The following is a 19,349-nucleotide window of genomic DNA, read 5'->3' on the forward strand; positions in this document are numbered from 1 at the left end:
GATTACGAAATTTAAACTTAGGACTTAGTATAGTCAGACTTAATTATCAAATCGTTGAAGATATTTTGTGACTTTTTGTAGTAGTTTTCTTCTCTAAAAATAGTAAGTTCTCTAGCAATTTTATATATTATAGTAAAAGCAAATAATGAAAATACAATCTAAAGTATTAGTTAATAGAATTTCACTATATTGATTGTTAATTTATTCACTATACAATACAATCTAAAGTATTTGAAAAGATTGATTAGATTTATGAGTAACCTAAAAAATATTACGATGCAATGGACATTATAATTAATATTTTACTTATATAATTAAAGTTATTTATTTTTATTATCTTATACACACATATATATATATATATATATATATATATATATATATATATATATATATATATACATATATATACACATATATATATATATATGTATATATATATATATATGTATATATATACATATATGTATATATATATACATATATGTATATATATACATATATGTATATATATACATATATATTTATATATACATATATATATATATACATACATATATATATATATATACATACATATATATATATATATATACATATATATATATATATATATATATACATATATATATATATATATATATATATATATATATATATATATGTATGTATATATATATATATATATGTATGTATATATATATATATACATATATATATATATATATATATACATATATATATATATATATATATATATATATATATATATATATATTATAGAGATGAAAAGAGAATTAGGAGAATAATCTTACATTGATAAAATTGGATTGGCTCGCATATTTATAAGTTTAAAATTTTGAATTAGATCGATAGCAGATCTAATGTATGTTATCCCTAATCGATTTGATTTAAACTCATCCTACTGTTTTTTTGGTTCAAAGAAGAAAACATCTAGAACTTAGATTGCGTGTTTTTGGCTTGTCGGTAAAGTCAACTTTGGTCTTAGTTCATAGATTCATTCGTGCACGTAATTACCTCGACAAGTCCACTTTGAGAGGATCTAAGGGGATCGAGTGTTAGCATTCATGCATTCCCCGACATTGGTTAGCTTTCGAGACATTTGATGGGACCTCAATTTGAATGGAGAAGATAATAGGATGATCCAGTAATCGTTCCAGAGCATAGATGAAACCAACGAGTTACACCATGCCACTCGATCTACCAATCGCTAGATCACAAAATGAACGTCCATTAATTAATTATTTTTGAATGGTTCCATTATCGTAGATCGTGTCAGCTTCTCGTGCATCACTCTATCGATTTGTTTATCTTAGAATCACATGGTGAATGGGTGGAAGATGACGAGCACAGTTCTCGTCTCAGAATGATCCAAAGTTGTTAGGTTGAGAAGTTTGTCACACTTGTCGTCTTTCGAATCTATTGGCTCCTATTTGTCACATGGAATAGCTGGATCTTGCCGAGCAACTTCCTTTAGCTACGACTGGGGTGTTCGATCTAACTACGGAACCTGTCTTACTCATACTGACGCAATACTCATCCAAACCTTGGATTGCGACTATAAATGTCCTGGATGCTGGCCAATCCTGATGCACAGATCGGATAACAATGGCGAGTTCAGCTGAACAAGGAGACAAGTACCGGGATTTCATGTATGGCGAGGGTGAAAAGGACACCGTGTGGAGGTTCGGAGCTCCTCCGAACTATGATGTCGTCAACAAGCTTTTCGAAGAAGGTCGAACGCAGGTAAAACCATCGCCTCTTTCTTCGCCTGCTCTTGCCTAGGTCTCTCATCTGTGGGGATGGATACATGGCAGGTGTGGCCGGTGGGTTCGCTGGAAGAGAGGGTGCAGAGGCTGGTGAAGACATGGGAAATGGAGTTGGTCCACAAGGTGCGGCCGGAGGACTACAAGTCCATCAATCCACAGAAGTTTCGGCTCAGCCTTAATGGTGATTCTTCACTCCGCCAGTAGCTGAAGTGACTACTTTGATCCGAACAACGCATGTGAAGTAGTGTTAATTGCATGCAGGAAAGGAAGGACTCACTGTACAACAAATCCAGGACATGGGAGGAAGCTACAACGCCTTCCTGCAGACCAGCCTGCCTCCAGAGCTTCGGATCTACGACCCGTCGGTGGAGACGGCGGAGTCGTCTGGGAAGGCGTTCGCCACCACGTTTCCTCGTGGCTTCGCTGTGGAGATCCTCGAAGTCCTTAGCGGCCCGCCTGTAATCGTGTACAAGTTCCGCCACTGGGGCTACATGGAAGGCCCGTTCCACGGCCACGCCCCCACCGGCGAGGTGGTCCAGTTCATTGGAACCGGAATCTTTCACGTAATCTCTCTCTCTCTCTCTCTCTCTCTCTCTCTCTCTGCTGCTTCAATGTTTTCTGTGGCCTACTGTTTGAAGATGCTGACTGTTACTGTTTGGTAGGTGGATGACGGGATGAGGGTGGAGAAGGTGGAGTTCTTCTACGAGCGTGGAGACTTTCTTGCGGGCTTCCTGAAAGGTGGGCCACTGGAGAGCATCTTAGCCTCTGGTTCGCGCTGCCCTATCATGAACGCATAGTGGGGGCGGGCGACAAAGACCGAAACAAGCTAGTTGTTCTGAACCAGCAAGTCTTTAATGTTGCGTTGCCGCGTCAATAATTGCATTGTTCATTTAACATCAGTTGTTTCGATCTTAAATAAAATTCAACGCTGTTATCCAACTGCTTTGCGGCCATCCTTGATATCAAGATTCTCAATATCTCCCCCCTCCCAAATAGTCAAACCTTGTGCTTTAAACTTTATCAGCTGTGGCGTGTGTTCACCCGAGGACGAGTCTCCTTTCCATCTTGATGTGTCGGTAAGTTGAAAGTGACCTGATGATGTTTGACTATATGCCAAGGAGACCGGTCCAAGCAAGATTGATCACTACCCAAAGCTTTTGGACTCTCCTCGTGTGGCAAACGACTTTTACTGAACGTATTTTAAGATATTATTTGTGCGCATACTCCGAGAACAGAGAAGATACTTCAATACTAAATATTCTAATTTATCGATCTTTCTTTCCCTCTGTCTCATCTCTTCTCTTAATTATCTATAAAATAATTCATGATAAATTTAAATTTTTAATTTTAATTATAATATTTTTATCTTAAATAAGTCTCATAAACTAAAATTTTATCTAATTATATATTTTGATTTAATATTCTAATATATATATATATATATATATATAATTTATGTGTACGGAAGAAGAAGATAAACCATTATTGTTGGCCTTGGGGAGCGGGAAAAGAGCGGGTCATTTTGGGGTGGCGATGGGCAAGTTTCGTAGGCTGAGGGCAGGCCACATGTACCCCTAATAAAGAAGGCCATGGCGCTTCTCCCCTTGTCCTCGTCCTTGCGATAATGACCTCTCCTTCCACCATTACTGCACTCATTGCTACAGACGCTGGTTCTTCATATATGCACCAAACCCCTTCGCATTTCCTTCACCACCACACAGTGGCTTTAGTGCATGGTTGATGTTTGTGGTTAGTTCCGGTTGTAGGGCACGATGAAGAGGCATCCACTTCCGTCTTTTGGATACTGGGATTACTGTGACGAGCTCCTTTCCGCCCATTACTTCGAGTCAGCAGTGCAGGCTGGAGTGATCCGAGGCCATTATTTTGGCGAAGATAGCGATCTCTTTTACCACAGAAAGGTCATCATTACTACTGATCTCATCCTCTAATCCGGAAACCTTCAACTACATCTCATGACTTACATCTATCTTGCTGTAGGTGATCAAAAAGGTCGGTAATGCAGGAGGAGAGAAGCAGCAGCATGGCAAAGAGCAGCAGAGGAAGCAAGTCAAGGTCAGTGACATGAAGCTCCAAACCACCCCAAGGAGGCCTCGAGCTCTCAAGGCTGTGGATGAAGACCTGTACAAGATCCCACCTGAGCTCCTCTACCAAAAGCCCAAGCGGGTATCTCCTTCTCCTGTTCTTCCACTTATACCAGCATCGATACAACCACAGTTCAATTTTTGGGTGTTGATGTGATCGTTTGCAGAAGCGGTCGTTAAGGAAGCTGTGGTCGGGATGCATGGGAATCAACAGCGTTGCCTGAGAGGATGCAACGGTGATGGAGTGAGGAGGAGGACTGCCCTGCATGCAGAAGCTTTAGCGTCAACAGGGGGTCTATTTTTGTACTTATTGCAGCTGCTGCTGTTGTCTATCGATGTGATGTGATATAACGTTAGAACAGTGAGTTGGTCAGAAGTGAATGGAAGCATTTAAATATGTTTTGGTGGTGTTATATGGTTGAACTCAATGGAAGATCATAGACTAGCTGTATAGTGTTAGCCATTATCAAGTAACAATGGGAGATCCAAATGCATATCAGTGAATACAGCACTGCAATTTCCACAATGTTTGTTGAAAGATCCAAAAGCTTTTGAGAAATGATGCTTACAATTAATATTATAATTTGACATATTTATAAGAGATAAATTTAGAGGATAGGATAGACTTTTTTCTCTTATGAGCACAATAACAAATAAATTTTAAAAAGAATATTTTTTATAAAAAATATTTTATTAATATAATATGTCTAATAGACTCCTTTGTCATCTTCGAAGGCCAACATGACATCTTCTATTTCATATGTCGAGTTTCGATTAATTGAAAATAATAATTATATTATTAATTCAAAATTTTATTTTTATTTATCAAATAATCAATACATATTTTAGTAGAGAAAATCAAAAATAAACAAATCATTATCATTCACAATCAGCAAAAACTTCAAACGACGTATCAGACTTGATAGATATTTCTACCCAATCACTCACACGCCCCTCAATACTTGTAGCATCATCAACATGGCACCTGGAATCCTTTCTCCCGTTCTCTCTGCCATCAAGTTCTCATCATTTTGAGACCTGCAAAGCTGCCAACGAGCCAGTTTTCCATCAGCACTATCTGCATAAGAAAAGCTGGCTTACTGTGTCTCCCTGAAAGGCTGTCTCTGTCGTACCTCTTATGGTTCCAACTCACCATATTCTCTATCCAGCTTAAGATTTGGACATGGTGAAAAGGCTGGTGATCGGATAAGTAATGGTGATGGCAAGGACCTACTTTATCTTAGTAGTTAAAGTTGGGGTGCTTCGTGTCCACGAAACTTGCTTGATGCTGCTGATAGATGAGGACAGTAACATAATGTTGGAGCATTGCTAAAGGTGTCAGTGATATCGATGAGGGTTTTGTTGGGTGAGAGAGAGGAGAATTTAAAAAATCAAAAAAATATAAAAAGATCAAAATATATAAAATGTCGATGTAAAATTTAACTTAATTTTATAACTTTCATCTATATTTAAGAAGAAAATTAAAATTTTTATCATGTAAGATCGATTACAATACTAATCCTCCGATATACTCTCTTATATAAATTTCAAAAATCTAAAAATATCCAAAGTATTTTTTATATTTTATTTTTCAATCATCAAAATCTAGATATACATACGATATTTATAAAATAATCAAGCCATAATTGTTAAGATTTACTTGAGAATTTTTTTATAAAATTATTTATACGATTGAGATATCGATTTTAAATTTTTTTAAATATTTATCAGTCCGAGCAAATTTAAATCACATATAGGGATGTGGTTGAGCCTCTTTCTGGGACTTGGCATCCTATATTGGTTTTGACAAGACTATTACTAATAACAATGATAACAACAAATTGTGTTAAAATGAACTCTATGGCACTAATTTTAAGATAAATGCAGCTAGTATTTTATCGTACAATCGTAAACTTTATTTTTTAGATTTCATATATTTGTTATTGTGTTGTGTATTCCACGTCAAGCTCGAAGGACTCAAGAAGTCGTACGGAGTAATCATGCAAACATTAAAAAAAAATGAATATTGTCATCTTCTAACACCATAGTATAAGTTTGATATTTTTAAGATGAAAGATTTGGATATAAGCTCGCGAGAAATTTATTCACTTTGGATAATCGGTATATTCATCATTGTTTTACCTTTTCGAAGCTTGTGAACTTTAAAAAAATTTCTATGAGAGTAAGAGAGATCTAATGGACTTATGAGCCTTTAGTTTTCTTATTCCTTAACCAGTGTGAGACTAAATAATCTTATCAGTGCTCCCCTTTTCGCTCCGGGAACCAAGAGCTCATGGTCATCCATCTAATGCCAAAAAAATTTTACAGTTTTATGCCATGACCGAAGGGTCAATACAACTTGGCCTCATCCAAATGTACAAAGTCGTCCACATGCGTCTTCGGGAAAAAGGAAGTCGAGAAGGTGAGGTCACCCATGGATCAGGTCTCCAGCTTCTTTATGTTGACTTTAGGATTGTCCCTTAGAGTGACTCGATCGACCTCATCTCTTAAGGGTTCTTGCAAAACAGATCAATGTCAAGAAGGAGATTCTTGACTCGACCCCTTCGATAGTTAAGTTAGCAAGTGGTTTATAGTGTAAAAGTTCAACTCCCTCGTTTTGGGTTGGGGTTCGGAATATATACATACGGAGGTGGTTGGAAGTACGTGGGTTGTTAATGCCTGCCATCATTCTCATTTGGCACGATCAAATGAGTTGGCGACCTGTATTCTCCTAACTGCACAGGTCGACTCGTCCTAAGCTTCATTGTGCGATGTCGACCCATACGATTCAAGACAACACTGAGTCAATCACACGTGATTTGCTTCATTCCTTATGGGACATATGTTGGGTCATCCCACATCAGATCCTCAATGGCTACCAATTATCGCTCCATGATTAGCTCGTGTCGTTTCCACTAAGATTACGACCACAACATTAAGGAGTGTTGGGATTTAAAGTATTAGATCGAAGGACTTACTCAGAGGCGGCACCTAGGGCGATAACTCTATAAGCCCCGGGAGCCCTCCCCGTGCCCTCATGGTCCCATCGAGAAGTAGATAGATGTAATTGTTATGGAGCCATCCTCGGGGGGAGACACCACATTTGAGCGAAAAGCTTATGCCCAAGCCACGATGGAGCATGTGCTAGAGTCATGTACCTTGGAAGAAAGAAAAAGGCTCACGACGACGAAGATGTGCTAGAGTTATACATTACATGAGGAAGAAGGCCCGCTATGGTGGAGCATGTGCATGAATCGTGTGATCGGGAAAAAGAAAAAGACTCACCATAGCAGAGAATGTGCTAGAGTCATACATTTCAAGAGGAAGAAGAAGGCCTACCATGACGAAGCATGTGCCCAAGTCGTGTACCTCGGGAGAAAGAAAAAGGCTCACCACGGCAGAGCATGTGCTTGAGTCAAACATTCTAAAAGGAAAAAGAAGGCCCATTACGACGGAGCATGTGCCTGAGTCGCATAATTGAAAAAAAGAAGGCTCACCATGCTGGTGCATGTGCCGGAGTCATACATTTCAAGAGAAAGAAGAAGGCCTACCATGATGGAGCATATTCCTAAGTCACATATCTCAGGAGAAAGAAGAAGACCCACTATGGTGGAGCATTTGCCCAAGTCATGTACCTCGAGAGAAAAAAGAAGGCCTGCCATGATAGAATATGTGCTTGAGTCGACACATTACGGGAGGAAGAAGAAGGCCTATCATGGCAGAGCATGTGCTTGAGTCATGTATCTCAAGAAAAAGAAGAATGTCGATCACGACGGAGAATGTGCCTAAGTTGTGTACCTCAGGAGAAAGAAGAAAGCTCACCACGATAGAGTATGTGCTCAAGTCATATATCTTGGGAAAAATAAAAAGGCCCTCGACGATAGAGCTAGCAAAAGATGTGCTTGAGTCATGTAGCTCGAAAAAAGAAGAATGCTCATCACAACGAGAGGCTAGAAAAAATTATGCCCATGAAATATGGATCGGAAAAAGAAGTCTCACCACGACAAAGCCAAAAGAGGACACCTCGAGATGCGTAGGTCAGGAAAAGATAGCCCAAGAAAGCCATGTAAGGAAGTTGGAGTTCGAAATGCAAGGGCCACGAGCGATGGACTCACATATACAAATATGGGGCACTACCCAATGGGGCCTGACCCGAGCCATTCGCCTCGAAGGGCATCACATGGGCAACTGAGAAGCAAGGTCCCCGACTAATGAAAATGCTTGATGACATACCTCGGGCCCCTCTACGAGGCCCCTCAAGTACACATTTAGGCGGGGACGAATGATAGTGGATACTCCTGCACTAGCCACGAAGCGATAGTTGGTAGCCATCGAGGATTTGACGTGGGATGACCCGACATGTGTCCCGTAGGGAATAAAGTAGATAACGCACGACCGACCCAACACCATTTGGAACCGTATGGGTCGATGCTGCACAAGCAGGTCACCCGCTCGTTCGACCACGTCGAATGAGAATGACAGCGGGCATTAATGGCCCACATACTTCCAAGTCGTCTCTGTAAGTATAAATTATGAACCTTAGCTCAAAACGAGAGGTCAAACTTTTACACCATAAATAACTTGCTAAGTTAACCATTTGAGAGGTTGAGTCGAAAATCTCCCTCCCGATGTCGATCTGTCTCGCAGAAACCCTTCAGAGATGAGGTCGATCGAGTCGCTCCACGAGACAGTCCCAAGGCTCGATTGACGGTCGACCTCACCTTCTTAGCCTCCTTTTTTTCCGAAGATCCACATGAACGACCTTGCACATTCGAATGAGGCCAAGTCATACTGACCCTTCAGCCACAACATAGAATTGTACAACAACATCCTAACTTGTATAGAAGAGTCATGGTGTGAAGATAATGGTGCCATCCCCTCTCTCATATTGACATGTGATTATCATCACAATTTATCGAAAATCATAAAATTTATTTATCATTATATAAAATTGGTATCGTTGCACCAAATCGACTTCATTGATGATTATTATGTCAGATTAGTTATGACGATGATCGTTGTGCTAGATCAACCACGTCAACGAATATTTCATAAGTACATCGGTGTCACTTCGAGAGCTTAGGAGTTCCATCTCAGCGCATCATTTTCGTATCGATCATTTTCTTTCAATTCGGCTCCTCGATATCTCGATCGAATCGCGCTTTCGTGTCAGGCTCGAACTTGATAGTGGCATTCATAACTTGACTATGCAATCGACTTTGAAGATATCATAACTCAAATTCCTCCAACGTCACCCCCTTCGGAAGGAGGGAATCAGAACTCGATCCTTTTGCATCCCGACAATGAATTGGACCTGCCAATCTGGTAACGCATGTAGATAAGCTGCAATCGGTTACTCCAATCAAGAGAAGCTTCTGCAAGGCCTGTATCGATGGGAGCGATTTAGTATCCGAGCACCGGTTTACCAACCTCATGTTTTACCCACTTTGTGAGACCAATCGGGCCTTCTAATTATACCCGGGTCCAGCGGTCCAAAGCGCGTGCGAACGTCACTCGTACATCCCTCGCGTGCGGCTTAGCCCTCCCCCGTTCCCCCGGCGCGGCTCGGCCACCCATTCTAAATCGTTGCAGATATCCGGTGGAGGCTCTTCAGGAAGGTGGAAGAGGAAAAAGGAGAAGATGCTGACGGCGATGGACTCTGCCCTAGCGATCGGTTTGCGGCCCCGCGGCGGCGCGTGTCCCTCGCCTCTCCCGCCGCGGTCTCTGCTGTCGCTCGTGGTGGGGGCCTGTCGCCGGTGTTCTTGGCGGGGCAAGCGGAGGCTCTTCGGTCGAGGGTTTCGGGATCTTGAGCGCTCCCGGTACTTCTCGGCCGCTCCTTCCCGGTCTCCTCAGTTTGTATCTTCTTTTTCTTGTAATCCGTCGTCTTGGGAATGCTCGCCAGGACCAACATGGATGGCTGCTTTGGATCGTGCCCGAGTCATCCTCTTTCTGCTAGGGTTCGTGCCGCGCAAGGGGATGCGGATTCGCCGACGAGCAACTCCAGACGGCGGTACCACCCTTCCGAGGAAATCGAAGAGCTGGTTCCTCCCGTTGACGGCGAAGAGAGGCGCCTCACGGATGCCGAAACTGCAAGAACCATAGTTGAGGTAGCAACCGCACAACATTTAACCGAATAAGAGAGTATACGAGAATGTCCGTGTGTCAAATAAGATGGATCCTCGTTTTAGAAGAAGATAACCTGTACGCTATTCTTTGGTCATATACATTTGGTTGATTAACCATTCAGGCTCATTTCGGCCTTCATCGGCTGATCCTACATCCAAGAGAAGCTATCTTCTCTATTTCACTCGGGGCTCGTTAGATCTGTAAAGCATGCATCTGGATTTTGTTTTTGGTTTCTGCATGTGGGTTCATTATAGGTTCTTAGATGTAGTTTGGTATTCCATTCGGCTACCTTAACAACTTACATGATTGTACATTCTATACAAAGTTCAACCATTAGAGGCTCTCTAGCTGCTTGATAAATCTGCACACCTATCTAACAGTTGACTTCCAGGGTTTTAGGTGGCACAACCAGGTTAGCTTATGGGATGCATTAGAGCGACCAACCCAAATAGTTCTTATTTCTCTTTGTTTATATGAAATGTCTTCTTTGGTCGTGTGTCCATTAGTCTTTGATTTTCTTCTTTCTTTTTCTTTGCACTATATATATTCAATCTTTCGTTATTTGCTATACACTTATGCTACCTCATAACTATTGCAAACTTAGCTTTGCAAGCTGTATCATAACTCTGTTTTTGAATTCAGTTACTTCTCTGTTGTATGTGGCTAGATATGGACGCCTTGCTTTAGCTTTAGTTAGGTTGTTTATTAGTCGATTGAGACATCTGAATAAGGACTGAGTTTGGGGCCAGTAAATCTTTTATCAGTAAGTTCAGATTGAAACGTACGAGGTCCTCAGTCAACATATATATGTTCAATCTCCTTCACATTAGTGCTACTTTAGTCTTTTAGACCAGCCGGTGCCAACAAACTGTTGGGGAGTACCAATGTCTAATTATTATTTTCTCAAGTAGATATCTAAATGCGGAGCGCTACTTCGTACTTTACATACCTTTATTGCTTTGTGTAAAGCATCCTAACGTTTATACTACACTATTTTGTATTCTTTCCAAGGTTCGGAAATTCCAGTGAAGCTACGTTTTAGTTGGATAATTATCTTAAAATTGGATTCCTATGCTGAAGTCACTCAAATCCTAATATGAACCTAACTGAAGTTAATGCTATGTATTCTTACATGATATTTCTCTAGGATATGTCTAATGATGGTAGTAAGTTTAAAAATCCGTTCATGCTGTGGTGCTCGTGCCATGCACAGGTGAATAGCAAAGCAACTGTCATTTTCACGGGATTTATTGATGAAGAAGTCGATGAAAATATTATTTGGCCTTATGTACCATATTTAACTGATGAATATGGAGGTACACTTATATATTTGTATTCCTTTTTATGTCTTGATATTTATTCTTGGGGGCGGTGTCTTTTTTAATCTTCTTCTACCACTCTCATGAAGTTTCTGTTGCACAATTTGGACAGATATCTATTTTGAGGTGAATAATGAGAAAGAAATTCTGCAAACTCTGATTTCGGACGATAAATTAGTGGTACTCCAATTTTAATTTCTAATTTGGTACTGTTGCCCTTCTTTTACATTATTTAGTTTTAGATTTGAAACTTGCAATGCTTCAGCTAATATTGATCTTCAGTGCAGCAAGTTATAATTGGGTTGGACAATATAGAAATGCTATCAGAGATGGAAGTGCTAGGGCCCAGTGATCTTGATATTGAAGTAGAAGAAATCTCAAGTGATGTAGGTGATGTTAATGATGGATATGAAGAGGTGCGGAGACAAGATAACATGCTTTGTTTTGGCTTTTATGCTGTTTTGATAACAAAATGAGGTAGATGCCATTATCATCACTTCTTTGCAGGATGCAGTGGCCATCATCGAAGATGAATTAGATGAACTTCTCTCTTCTGATAATGTAAGTGATTGGACAAATTTGGAAACAATGCAGTCTTGTCATCCAATGTATTTTGCTAAGAAAATGGAAGAGGTATGCAGTAAATGCTTATTTCCTTAATTAACATGATAACTTTTTACTTCAAAGTTTTTTCTACTTCACTGAAATATTTATTTCATATGCATGTGCAAGTTGTCCTGAGCTGCAAGATATTCATGGTTCTGTCTTTTGCTCAGTCTGTATCGAATGTTGATTTGGACTGGATGGATCAACCTCCTGCTAGCATTGTCATCCAAGGTCAACTGAGACCTGCCTTCGCTGAAGAGAGCATAAATATCAAGAAGCTTCCATATAGTGGTATACAAAAGATATGCAACCTTTTTTTTTCAAAAAAATTATGATATAAGGGCATTTCTTAATTTTAATTTCATGTACCTAGTTTCTCTAATGATTGACTTTTATTGTCATCGTGTAGGAGAATTAGATAAGGATCAAAGTCTACATAACGGAGCTTCATTCTACAAATTGGAGATGATTAATATTCAGATAGTTTCTTCGTATGGGAATCAGGCATGTTTTCTTTCAATAACCTAAAAAAACTAATGTTCTAATAGACCAAAACAAATTGCCCAACCAACACAACCTGTCATTAAAATAAATGGTGTGAGCAACAAGCTGGCGGAAGCTCACAACACACTTTGCAATAGAGATTGAGAAAGATAGAGAGATGAGAGAGAGGGATTGTTTAATCAGTGCTAACCCTAAAAAGAAAAAACATGCTGGCCCATCCTAATAGGACGATTTATGTTCTCATGCATGTCCAAACTGGCAAATATCGTCCAATATATACCAGTATGAGCCAAATGTCAATCCTTGGTCAAATGTTCACATTTTGTTTCCATTTTTTAATTCTTATTGAATTTATTCTCATTCTGTTGCTTTACAGTTTGAAGTTAAGATTCAAGATTTTCGAGAAGCTCGACCAGATGTTCTTGCACATTCTGCTACCAATATCATATCTCATCTTAAATCTGGTGGGGAAAAGGTCTCACAAGCCCTTAAAATGCTGTGTATGAGGCAAAAGGGTATTCATGTAGAGGTAATGTGGTAGTCCATTTGCCTTCCCTTTATTACAACTGCATCAGCAAGGCCCTTTTCTTTATTACAACTGCATCAGCAATGCCTCCAAAGCTCTATCCAATGGAGTCTAAGACTTCTAAGTTGACAAAGAAAAGTGTCGTTGAATCTTTATTAGACCAACCAACACAATTGAGTCCTATTTGGACTCTAATAGAAGTTGGCAATCCTCAGCTGCTGGAATCCGTTTAACCAGCAGAAAAACCAGAAAAGGGCTTTGAACTGGAGCAAAAAGGAAAGGATGATTACGTGGTTAAGGATATTTAGCTTTTCGATTAGTTTAGTGTATAGTTTTAAGTTTAGGCAATAGAATCAAGGCATGGTCATCTTTCTTAAAAATTTGCACTTTCCTTGATTTGCTCTCTTTAGTAGACTTCTCCTTTTATTATCTTTGGATAATTGGCCTAAAGGTACTTAGATTTGTTGCTTGGTTAAGTTTTTATATGCTGCAAAATCATAGTATATCAAGATAGAAGTTTGTTATCAAATGAGACAAGCCATATGTGAATCACTTGATTTGTTGCTGTTATCAAATTGTAAGCCTGGATATAGCCTTGTCAATTATGGCTCTATGTCTCTACTTGTTGACTGAAATATCTCAATAAGCATGTTCTTTCTACAACTTAGAAGCATGCTTGAAATATTTTATGTGGATTCATAGTACGAACATGTTCAAGTTTTAGAAGTTATGACCCTCTTAACTCTGAAAAGCATACCCAGGTTTCATATCGATACAATGTTGTGCTGATGCAGGAATGTTAATTTCAATTATAAAGTGAAGGCCCAACTATGGAATCAGTGCAAAGATTAAATCTATTATTTTGATTATGTCCTTAAAAGGCATAATTTTATTATTACGAAGAATATAAAAGTTGCTTAATTTTCTATTATATACTGGTCCCAGTGTTCTGTTGCCGAATTGCTAATCCGCTGTACCTTAAGCCATTTGGTATAGTCAGATACCTGCTTATCATTATCTGCTGAAATACCACTTAATCCCATAGAACATCCTGAACAACTCTAGAATACGAATGCACATGTACTTCTTACCTTAAGTTAAATGAGCAGTAGTTATTATTGCTTAACATCAATGAGTGACAAATTTCAAAATTCTTATTTATTTCTGGATCGATGTTAATCTATTATGTGTTTCATACTGCTTATTTTAAGTTAAATGAACAGTGATTATTATTGCTTAACATCAATGGTTGACACATTCTGTAATTGTTATCCATTTCTGGAATTATCATTTAACTGACATTAATCTATTATGGGTTTTGTTAATTTATGAAATTTGATGCTCCATATTGTATGCTACATTCAAATGTCATGGTTGAATTTTTTTTCTGGACTTGTACTTTTGTTATAGGCGACTTATCTCATGTGGAACCTCAGCTTTCCTGACTGCAGATAGTCTATACACTATATAGGGGTTGTAATGTTGAGTTAATGTACTTGTATTGATTCCATGGCATTAAGATTGTTATGAAATATATTGATTTAGCCACAGGTAGAGACCTAATACATTTTGTACTTCTGTAGTTCAGGAGGCTGTTGTCATTGGTGTTGACAGTCTTGGTTTCGACTTGAGAGTTTGTTCAGGAAGGCAAGTCCAAACTCTAAGATTTTCTTTTGCTACACAAGTAAGTCTATACTCAACTTGAGTATGTTTTTGCTTATTTAACACTCTTTTAAATACTTAAGTATACAAAACTACTGCATGACGATGGACTTGTGATTGTTCTGATTCCTCTGGTGGGCGTTGGTCACTTTTAAGAAAGAGTGAGTGTGATATATCTCTGTGAATACTACAGCTGTGGTCTGTAGTGTAAAACTTAGTTTGCAGGGTAAACTGTATATTCATATTTGAAAGTTATGCACGTTACATCATTTAACAGAATTTTGGAGTGTCTCAATTTGAAAGGGATGTGGATTCATTAATGAGATTTTGTCATATTAAGGTAACGAGTGTTAGCATGTTAATGACACTTTAGGAGGGTTAAATTAGTGCTATAGCAAATTTTAACCGACTTTAAAACTTGATGAGAAAAACACTTATTAGAAACATGACTAAACAAATATTAAATGCAAGTAAGAGTTACGAGTAAAGTGAATGATAATAAATAAGCAATCACGATTGAAAGTTATAAGCAAGAGAAAGAATACAAACCAATTTATAATGATTCGGTTTTCCTAACCTACGTCTACTCTCGATTCTTCTTCCCTCGAGACCATTGACTTTCACTACTAATCTAGCTTCCAACAACTGAATATGAACAACCCATTACAACCTTTCTTTTTCAAGCTTTTTTCTTTTCCTGGCTTATGAGAAAACCTTCACACTCAATATTTTATAAGAGACCTCCTACCTCCTATCATTTAATATCACAACTGAACTTAATAGAGAGGGAGAGACTCAAACAATGCTCAAAGAGAGCTACAACACTTTACAAACTCAGGAATAGATGCTACATCAACCAAGCATGTAAGGGGCATTTATAGCCCCAAAAGGCTTTGAAAATAGAGCCAAAAATTTAAATTCCTGAGATTTCATAGTACAGGTGGTACTATCGCTAACTTTGGATGATATTGCTGTCATAGTATTTGAAACGGAGCCGTAATTCTGGATTCCGATAGTCCTAACATCACCATAGGCAGTATCACTGACGAAAACGTTGATAAAGCACAAACGGTGCTTGTCGGGTGACTTTGGCAATACTACCGCTTGGGCCTGGCGGAACCACTGCCCTTAAGAAGTTTAGGCCACGTGTTTGACCTTCTAACATACCTATTTCGACCCAACTCCAAGCCCAATGGTTGCTGTAAACCTAGAATCTATTTCAACTCGATATCGACTCAAATTGGCCAAAATGACCTCGACTAAGGCCTTGACTCATCAGACACTTGTTTGAAGCTTTCAGCATGTTGTTCGCTCTTCCGGCATATCATTCAATCTTCCGATAGATCGTTTGAACCTCTAGCACATCGTGTCATCCTCTGACATTGACTTCATTATGACATTCAATGTTTCGACACAGTTTGTGATCCTTTTGGCACGATGTTGAACCTCTAGTACGAAGTCCGTTCTCTGGCATGTCAACCAATCCTTCGACTTAACATCCAAATTTCAACACAACATTCGATTCTTCGGCTCAGCATTTAGCCCTTTGGTGGTCCGAACCTTTGATCGGAGTATTTCCTGTGTCACTTGTCTTAACAGCACATTAATTCATCAATTAATTTTATTATCAATATTTAGGATTCAACAACGAGAACAAAGGTACAATGTACACGTTCATGTTCTAAATTATTGAGATGGGAGCAATTTTCAATACTGGGGCAAGACAGCCCCGGATTCGTGGAAACAAGCAATCCTGTTTTCCATTAATCTATCAATGACTAGATTATCCTTTTCTTTAATTTATAGTCATAGTTGTAATGGTATTCTCCCTTTTATATCTCGATTCCCTTTCACAGCCATCTTCACTGGTTCTTTGGCTACTTCAACTTTGGCTTGTTCAGACAACCCTGTTCTCTCCACGTTTGTTCATACAACCCTGGTTGTTGGAATTATGTTTCCCTCCATTCCCTTTGTTACATGTCAATATTTTGAGATTTATGGTTTACATTTTGGCATTATCACTCAAAGAAAAGGCCATTTAGTGCAACCAAAATAAATGCTAGATGTAAGTTACATCTAGCAATTAAGTGCAGGTTTGCATTCTAAAAACAGTGTTATACTAATTTTATCTTTATATAATTCTTAATTGATGAGATCGTTTTTCTTCAGGGCATCTGTGTTTCATTCTTGATAGGTTGTTCAATATTTTTCAACTTTACGTATCTACTCCACATTATGGTCTACTGCAGAAAGAGAATTCAACATTTGATTTTTTGTATTTCCAGGCAACATCCGAGTTTAGTGCAGAAAGACAACTCAATGATCTTCTATTCCCACTACTTAAGCAGAAACAGCAGCGATGGCAACAAGCTCATCAGGGAATTGACAGTTGACGCATTTGATTACTGCTGCATCTTCAGCTGAATCACGCATACAACATGCAACGGGATTTTGCATGGGTATCTGGTCATGGGCCATCGATGCATATAGCTTGCATTCGTATGCCTCACCGTCAGAATTGCATGTTGACCGGATTCTTTTAACAGCGAGTCAAACGAACGATAGATTGTTGATGGTATGATAAAGGATGCTCATGCTCAACTTGTCCGAGGTTTGTCTTGTATTATCATTTACATTAGGGCAATATCATGCTGAAAAAAATTCGCTCGAGAGTAAACGAAGAGCGGGCTTGTGAATTGTGCTTGGAGCAGGCTTTTCTACTTTTAGTATGATATTACTGCGATGTTGGGACAGTTTGTTGATAGAAAGTCTCATCCATTTGTCTGCCTGTGTTTACGTGTGATCGACAGAAAAGGTGTCTTTTGTATTGGGTGCAAACGTACATGAGGATCAAAAACTCTATCTTCTAAGTGCTTGATAAGGCTTCAATATCCTACCTTTCTGTCTGCATGTTTATCATAGCAACCAATTTTTTTCATGCTGTAGAAATTTAATGTCCAAATCCTTTTCGAATGAAATAATATACATGGAAAGTTTATAATTTTTTAAAAGATAAATGGTCAAGACAGAATTTGAACTCATGACTTTACAATGCAATAAACTATCAAGGTTTTTACCTCGTTTGCTTATACGCATCAATCAAAAGAAATATATTAGCTAATTTGGTTAGTAAAGATCTTAATAGATTATCATAAAATTTTGTACTTAAATTTTGTTTTAATCATTTATCTTTTAAATAGGAAATTAATGTTGGTTGTTTACTACCTTATATTAATTGATGTGCATATATAATAATTTGTTATAATGCTTAGTCTAAGATTCGGTTGATTAGAGTTAGTGAGTCTTGAGTTCAAACTGTTAGTTTGGCAAGTCCCACATAGTTTCACATCAGGAAAATCAAGCTTGTTATCTCTTATCGCTTTTATTATTTCTGCTTTCTTGCCTTTTTTGGGTTGCCAAATTATCCATTGGTAAATTTCCTAGGGTTAGCTCTAACAAACTGGTATCAGAGCCTAGCGAGGTTTTACGGGAGGTAGTTACGGAGACTACGGCTAAGAGCATGTGGGACAAATTTAAATCCTTGTATATAAAGAGAGAGGACAGTAGAGAATCGTCTCTACTTGAAGCAGAGTTTGTATATGCTTCGGATGACTGAAAGTATATCTATGCTCTCATATCTTGATAAATTTGATTCCTTAGTTATGGATTTGGAGAATATAGATGCGAAAATTGATGACGAGGATAAGGTTATGTTACTTCTGTGTTCTCTTCCCCAATCCTTTAGGTATTTCCGTGATACTATGATTTATAGAAAAGAAACAATTTCGTATCAGGAAATTTAATCTACACTAAAATCTAAGGAGCAGATAGACAGGGATATCACTGGGGAAAGTAGAGGGAATCAGGCTGAAGGTCTGATTGTCAAGGGTAGAACGAATAAAAGGGAATTTGATAGTAGTAGGTCTAAATCTAGATCTAAATCTAGACATAGAAATTTGGAGTGCAGATATTGTCATAAAATGAGGCATATTAAGGTTGATTGCTTTAAATTAAAAAATAAATTAAAGTAAAAAAGAAAAATTATTGAGAAAACTACTAAGTCCGCTGAAGCTAGTGTAGTAGCTGATGAGAATATTGAAAATATTATCTTTGCTACTGATGATAGGACGAGGTTTAAAAATGAATGAATTTTAGATTCGGGTTATTCTTATCACATGTGTCCTAATAGAGATTTGTTTTTCACATATGAATCTTGTAATGGTGGAATTGTTTTGATGGGCAATAATGCCACGCGTGATGTTGTTAGTAGAGGCACAATCCGAATTAAAATACATGATGGTATTGTGAGGACGCTCACTAATGTTAGACATGTTTCTGATTTAAAAAAGAATCTCATCTCTTTAGACACCCTATAGGCTCTGGGGTGTAAATACGCAGTTGAAGGTGGAGTTATGAAAGTTTCTAGAAGTGCCCTTATTGTTATGAAAGCTTGTAGGTCTAGTAGCTTGTATATTTTATAGGGAACTACTGTCATAGGCTCAATTGCAGTCTTGTCATCATCATTGTCTAATTCTGACATCACCAAATTATGGCATATGCGTTTGGGTCATATAAGTGAAAAGGGTTTGAGCATATTGAGCAAAAGGGGTCTTTTTGCAGACAGAATACTAGGCCACTAGATTTTTGTGAACACTACATTGTTAGAAAGCAAAAAAGAGTCAGCTTCAATTCTCCGGCAGTTTACAAAACAAAA

The 19,349-nt window shown here is 38.4% G+C and overlaps 3 protein-coding genes across 5 annotated transcripts; all 3 read left to right on the forward strand.

Annotated features, from left to right (window-relative positions):
• The first annotated feature begins 1,604 nt into the window (after positions 1-1,604).
• On the forward strand, positions 1,605-2,729 carry LOC103988030 (pathogen-related protein). The gene is made up of 4 exons (XM_009406523.3): positions 1,605-1,767; positions 1,839-1,971; positions 2,052-2,353; positions 2,453-2,729. Exons 1-4 carry the CDS (start codon positions 1,630-1,632, stop codon positions 2,585-2,587), a joined length of 708 nt encoding a protein of 235 aa, XP_009404798.2. The 5' UTR covers positions 1,605-1,629; the 3' UTR covers positions 2,588-2,729.
• Positions 2,730-3,320: 591 nt separating this feature from the next.
• Positions 3,321-4,305, forward strand: LOC103988031 (uncharacterized). The gene is made up of 3 exons (XM_009406525.3): positions 3,321-3,709; positions 3,789-3,974; positions 4,060-4,305. The coding sequence occupies exons 1-3, from the start codon at positions 3,563-3,565 to the stop codon at positions 4,114-4,116; spliced, it is 390 nt and encodes a 129-aa protein (XP_009404800.2). The 5' UTR covers positions 3,321-3,562; the 3' UTR covers positions 4,117-4,305.
• A 4,959-nt stretch (positions 4,306-9,264) lies between these two features.
• Positions 9,265-17,510, forward strand: LOC135614993 (uncharacterized protein At3g49140-like). 3 transcript variants are annotated; one of them, XR_010487796.1, is made up of 11 exons: positions 9,266-9,711; positions 9,795-9,999; positions 11,232-11,334; positions 11,450-11,517; positions 11,625-11,753; positions 11,845-11,970; positions 12,114-12,234; positions 12,353-12,447; positions 12,824-12,976; positions 14,557-14,657; positions 16,921-17,510. XR_010487796.1 is itself a non-coding variant. In XM_065112916.1 (11 exons), exons 1-11 carry the CDS (start codon positions 9,533-9,535, stop codon positions 17,026-17,028), a joined length of 1,383 nt encoding a protein of 460 aa, XP_064968988.1. In that variant the 5' UTR covers positions 9,270-9,532; the 3' UTR covers positions 17,029-17,510. The 3 variants fall into 3 exon arrangements, 2 of the variants coding, with proteins under 2 accessions (XP_064968989.1, XP_064968988.1); XM_065112916.1 differs by having other exon boundaries at positions 9,270-9,711; positions 14,562-14,657; XM_065112917.1 differs by lacking the exon at positions 16,921-17,510 and having other exon boundaries at positions 9,265-9,711; positions 14,557-14,661.
• The last annotated feature ends 1,839 nt before the right edge of the window (positions 17,511-19,349 follow it).

The sequence above is a fragment of the Musa acuminata genome, chromosome BXJ2-6 (genome assembly GCF_036884655.1).
Source record: "Musa acuminata AAA Group cultivar baxijiao chromosome BXJ2-6, Cavendish_Baxijiao_AAA, whole genome shotgun sequence".
Lineage (NCBI taxonomy): Eukaryota > Viridiplantae > Streptophyta > Magnoliopsida > Zingiberales > Musaceae > Musa > Musa acuminata.

Excerpts from the sequence above, each read along its gene's own strand:
- LOC103988030 (XM_009406523.3), top strand. The coding sequence starts at position 1,630 with ATGGCGAGTTCAGCTGAACAAGGAGACAAGTACCGGGATTTCATGTAT. Across the intron at positions 1,972-2,051 it reads GTTTCGGCTCAGCCTTAATG|GAAAGGAAGGACTCACTGTA; the intron begins GTGATTCTTCAC and ends AATTGCATGCAG. Across the intron at positions 2,354-2,452 it reads TTGGAACCGGAATCTTTCAC|GTGGATGACGGGATGAGGGT; the intron begins GTAATCTCTCTC and ends ACTGTTTGGTAG.
- LOC103988031 (XM_009406525.3), top strand. The coding sequence starts at position 3,563 with ATGAAGAGGCATCCACTTCCGTCTTTTGGATACTGGGATTACTGTGAC. Across the intron at positions 3,710-3,788 it reads ATCTCTTTTACCACAGAAAG|GTGATCAAAAAGGTCGGTAA; the intron begins GTCATCATTACT and ends ATCTTGCTGTAG. Across the intron at positions 3,975-4,059 it reads TCTACCAAAAGCCCAAGCGG|AAGCGGTCGTTAAGGAAGCT; the intron begins GTATCTCCTTCT and ends GATCGTTTGCAG.
- LOC135614993 (XM_065112916.1), top strand. The coding sequence starts at position 9,533 with ATGCTGACGGCGATGGACTCTGCCCTAGCGATCGGTTTGCGGCCCCGC. Across the intron at positions 10,000-11,231 it reads CTGCAAGAACCATAGTTGAG|GTGAATAGCAAAGCAACTGT; the intron begins GTAGCAACCGCA and ends TGCCATGCACAG. Across the intron at positions 11,518-11,624 it reads TTTCGGACGATAAATTAGTG|CAAGTTATAATTGGGTTGGA; the intron begins GTACTCCAATTT and ends TCTTCAGTGCAG.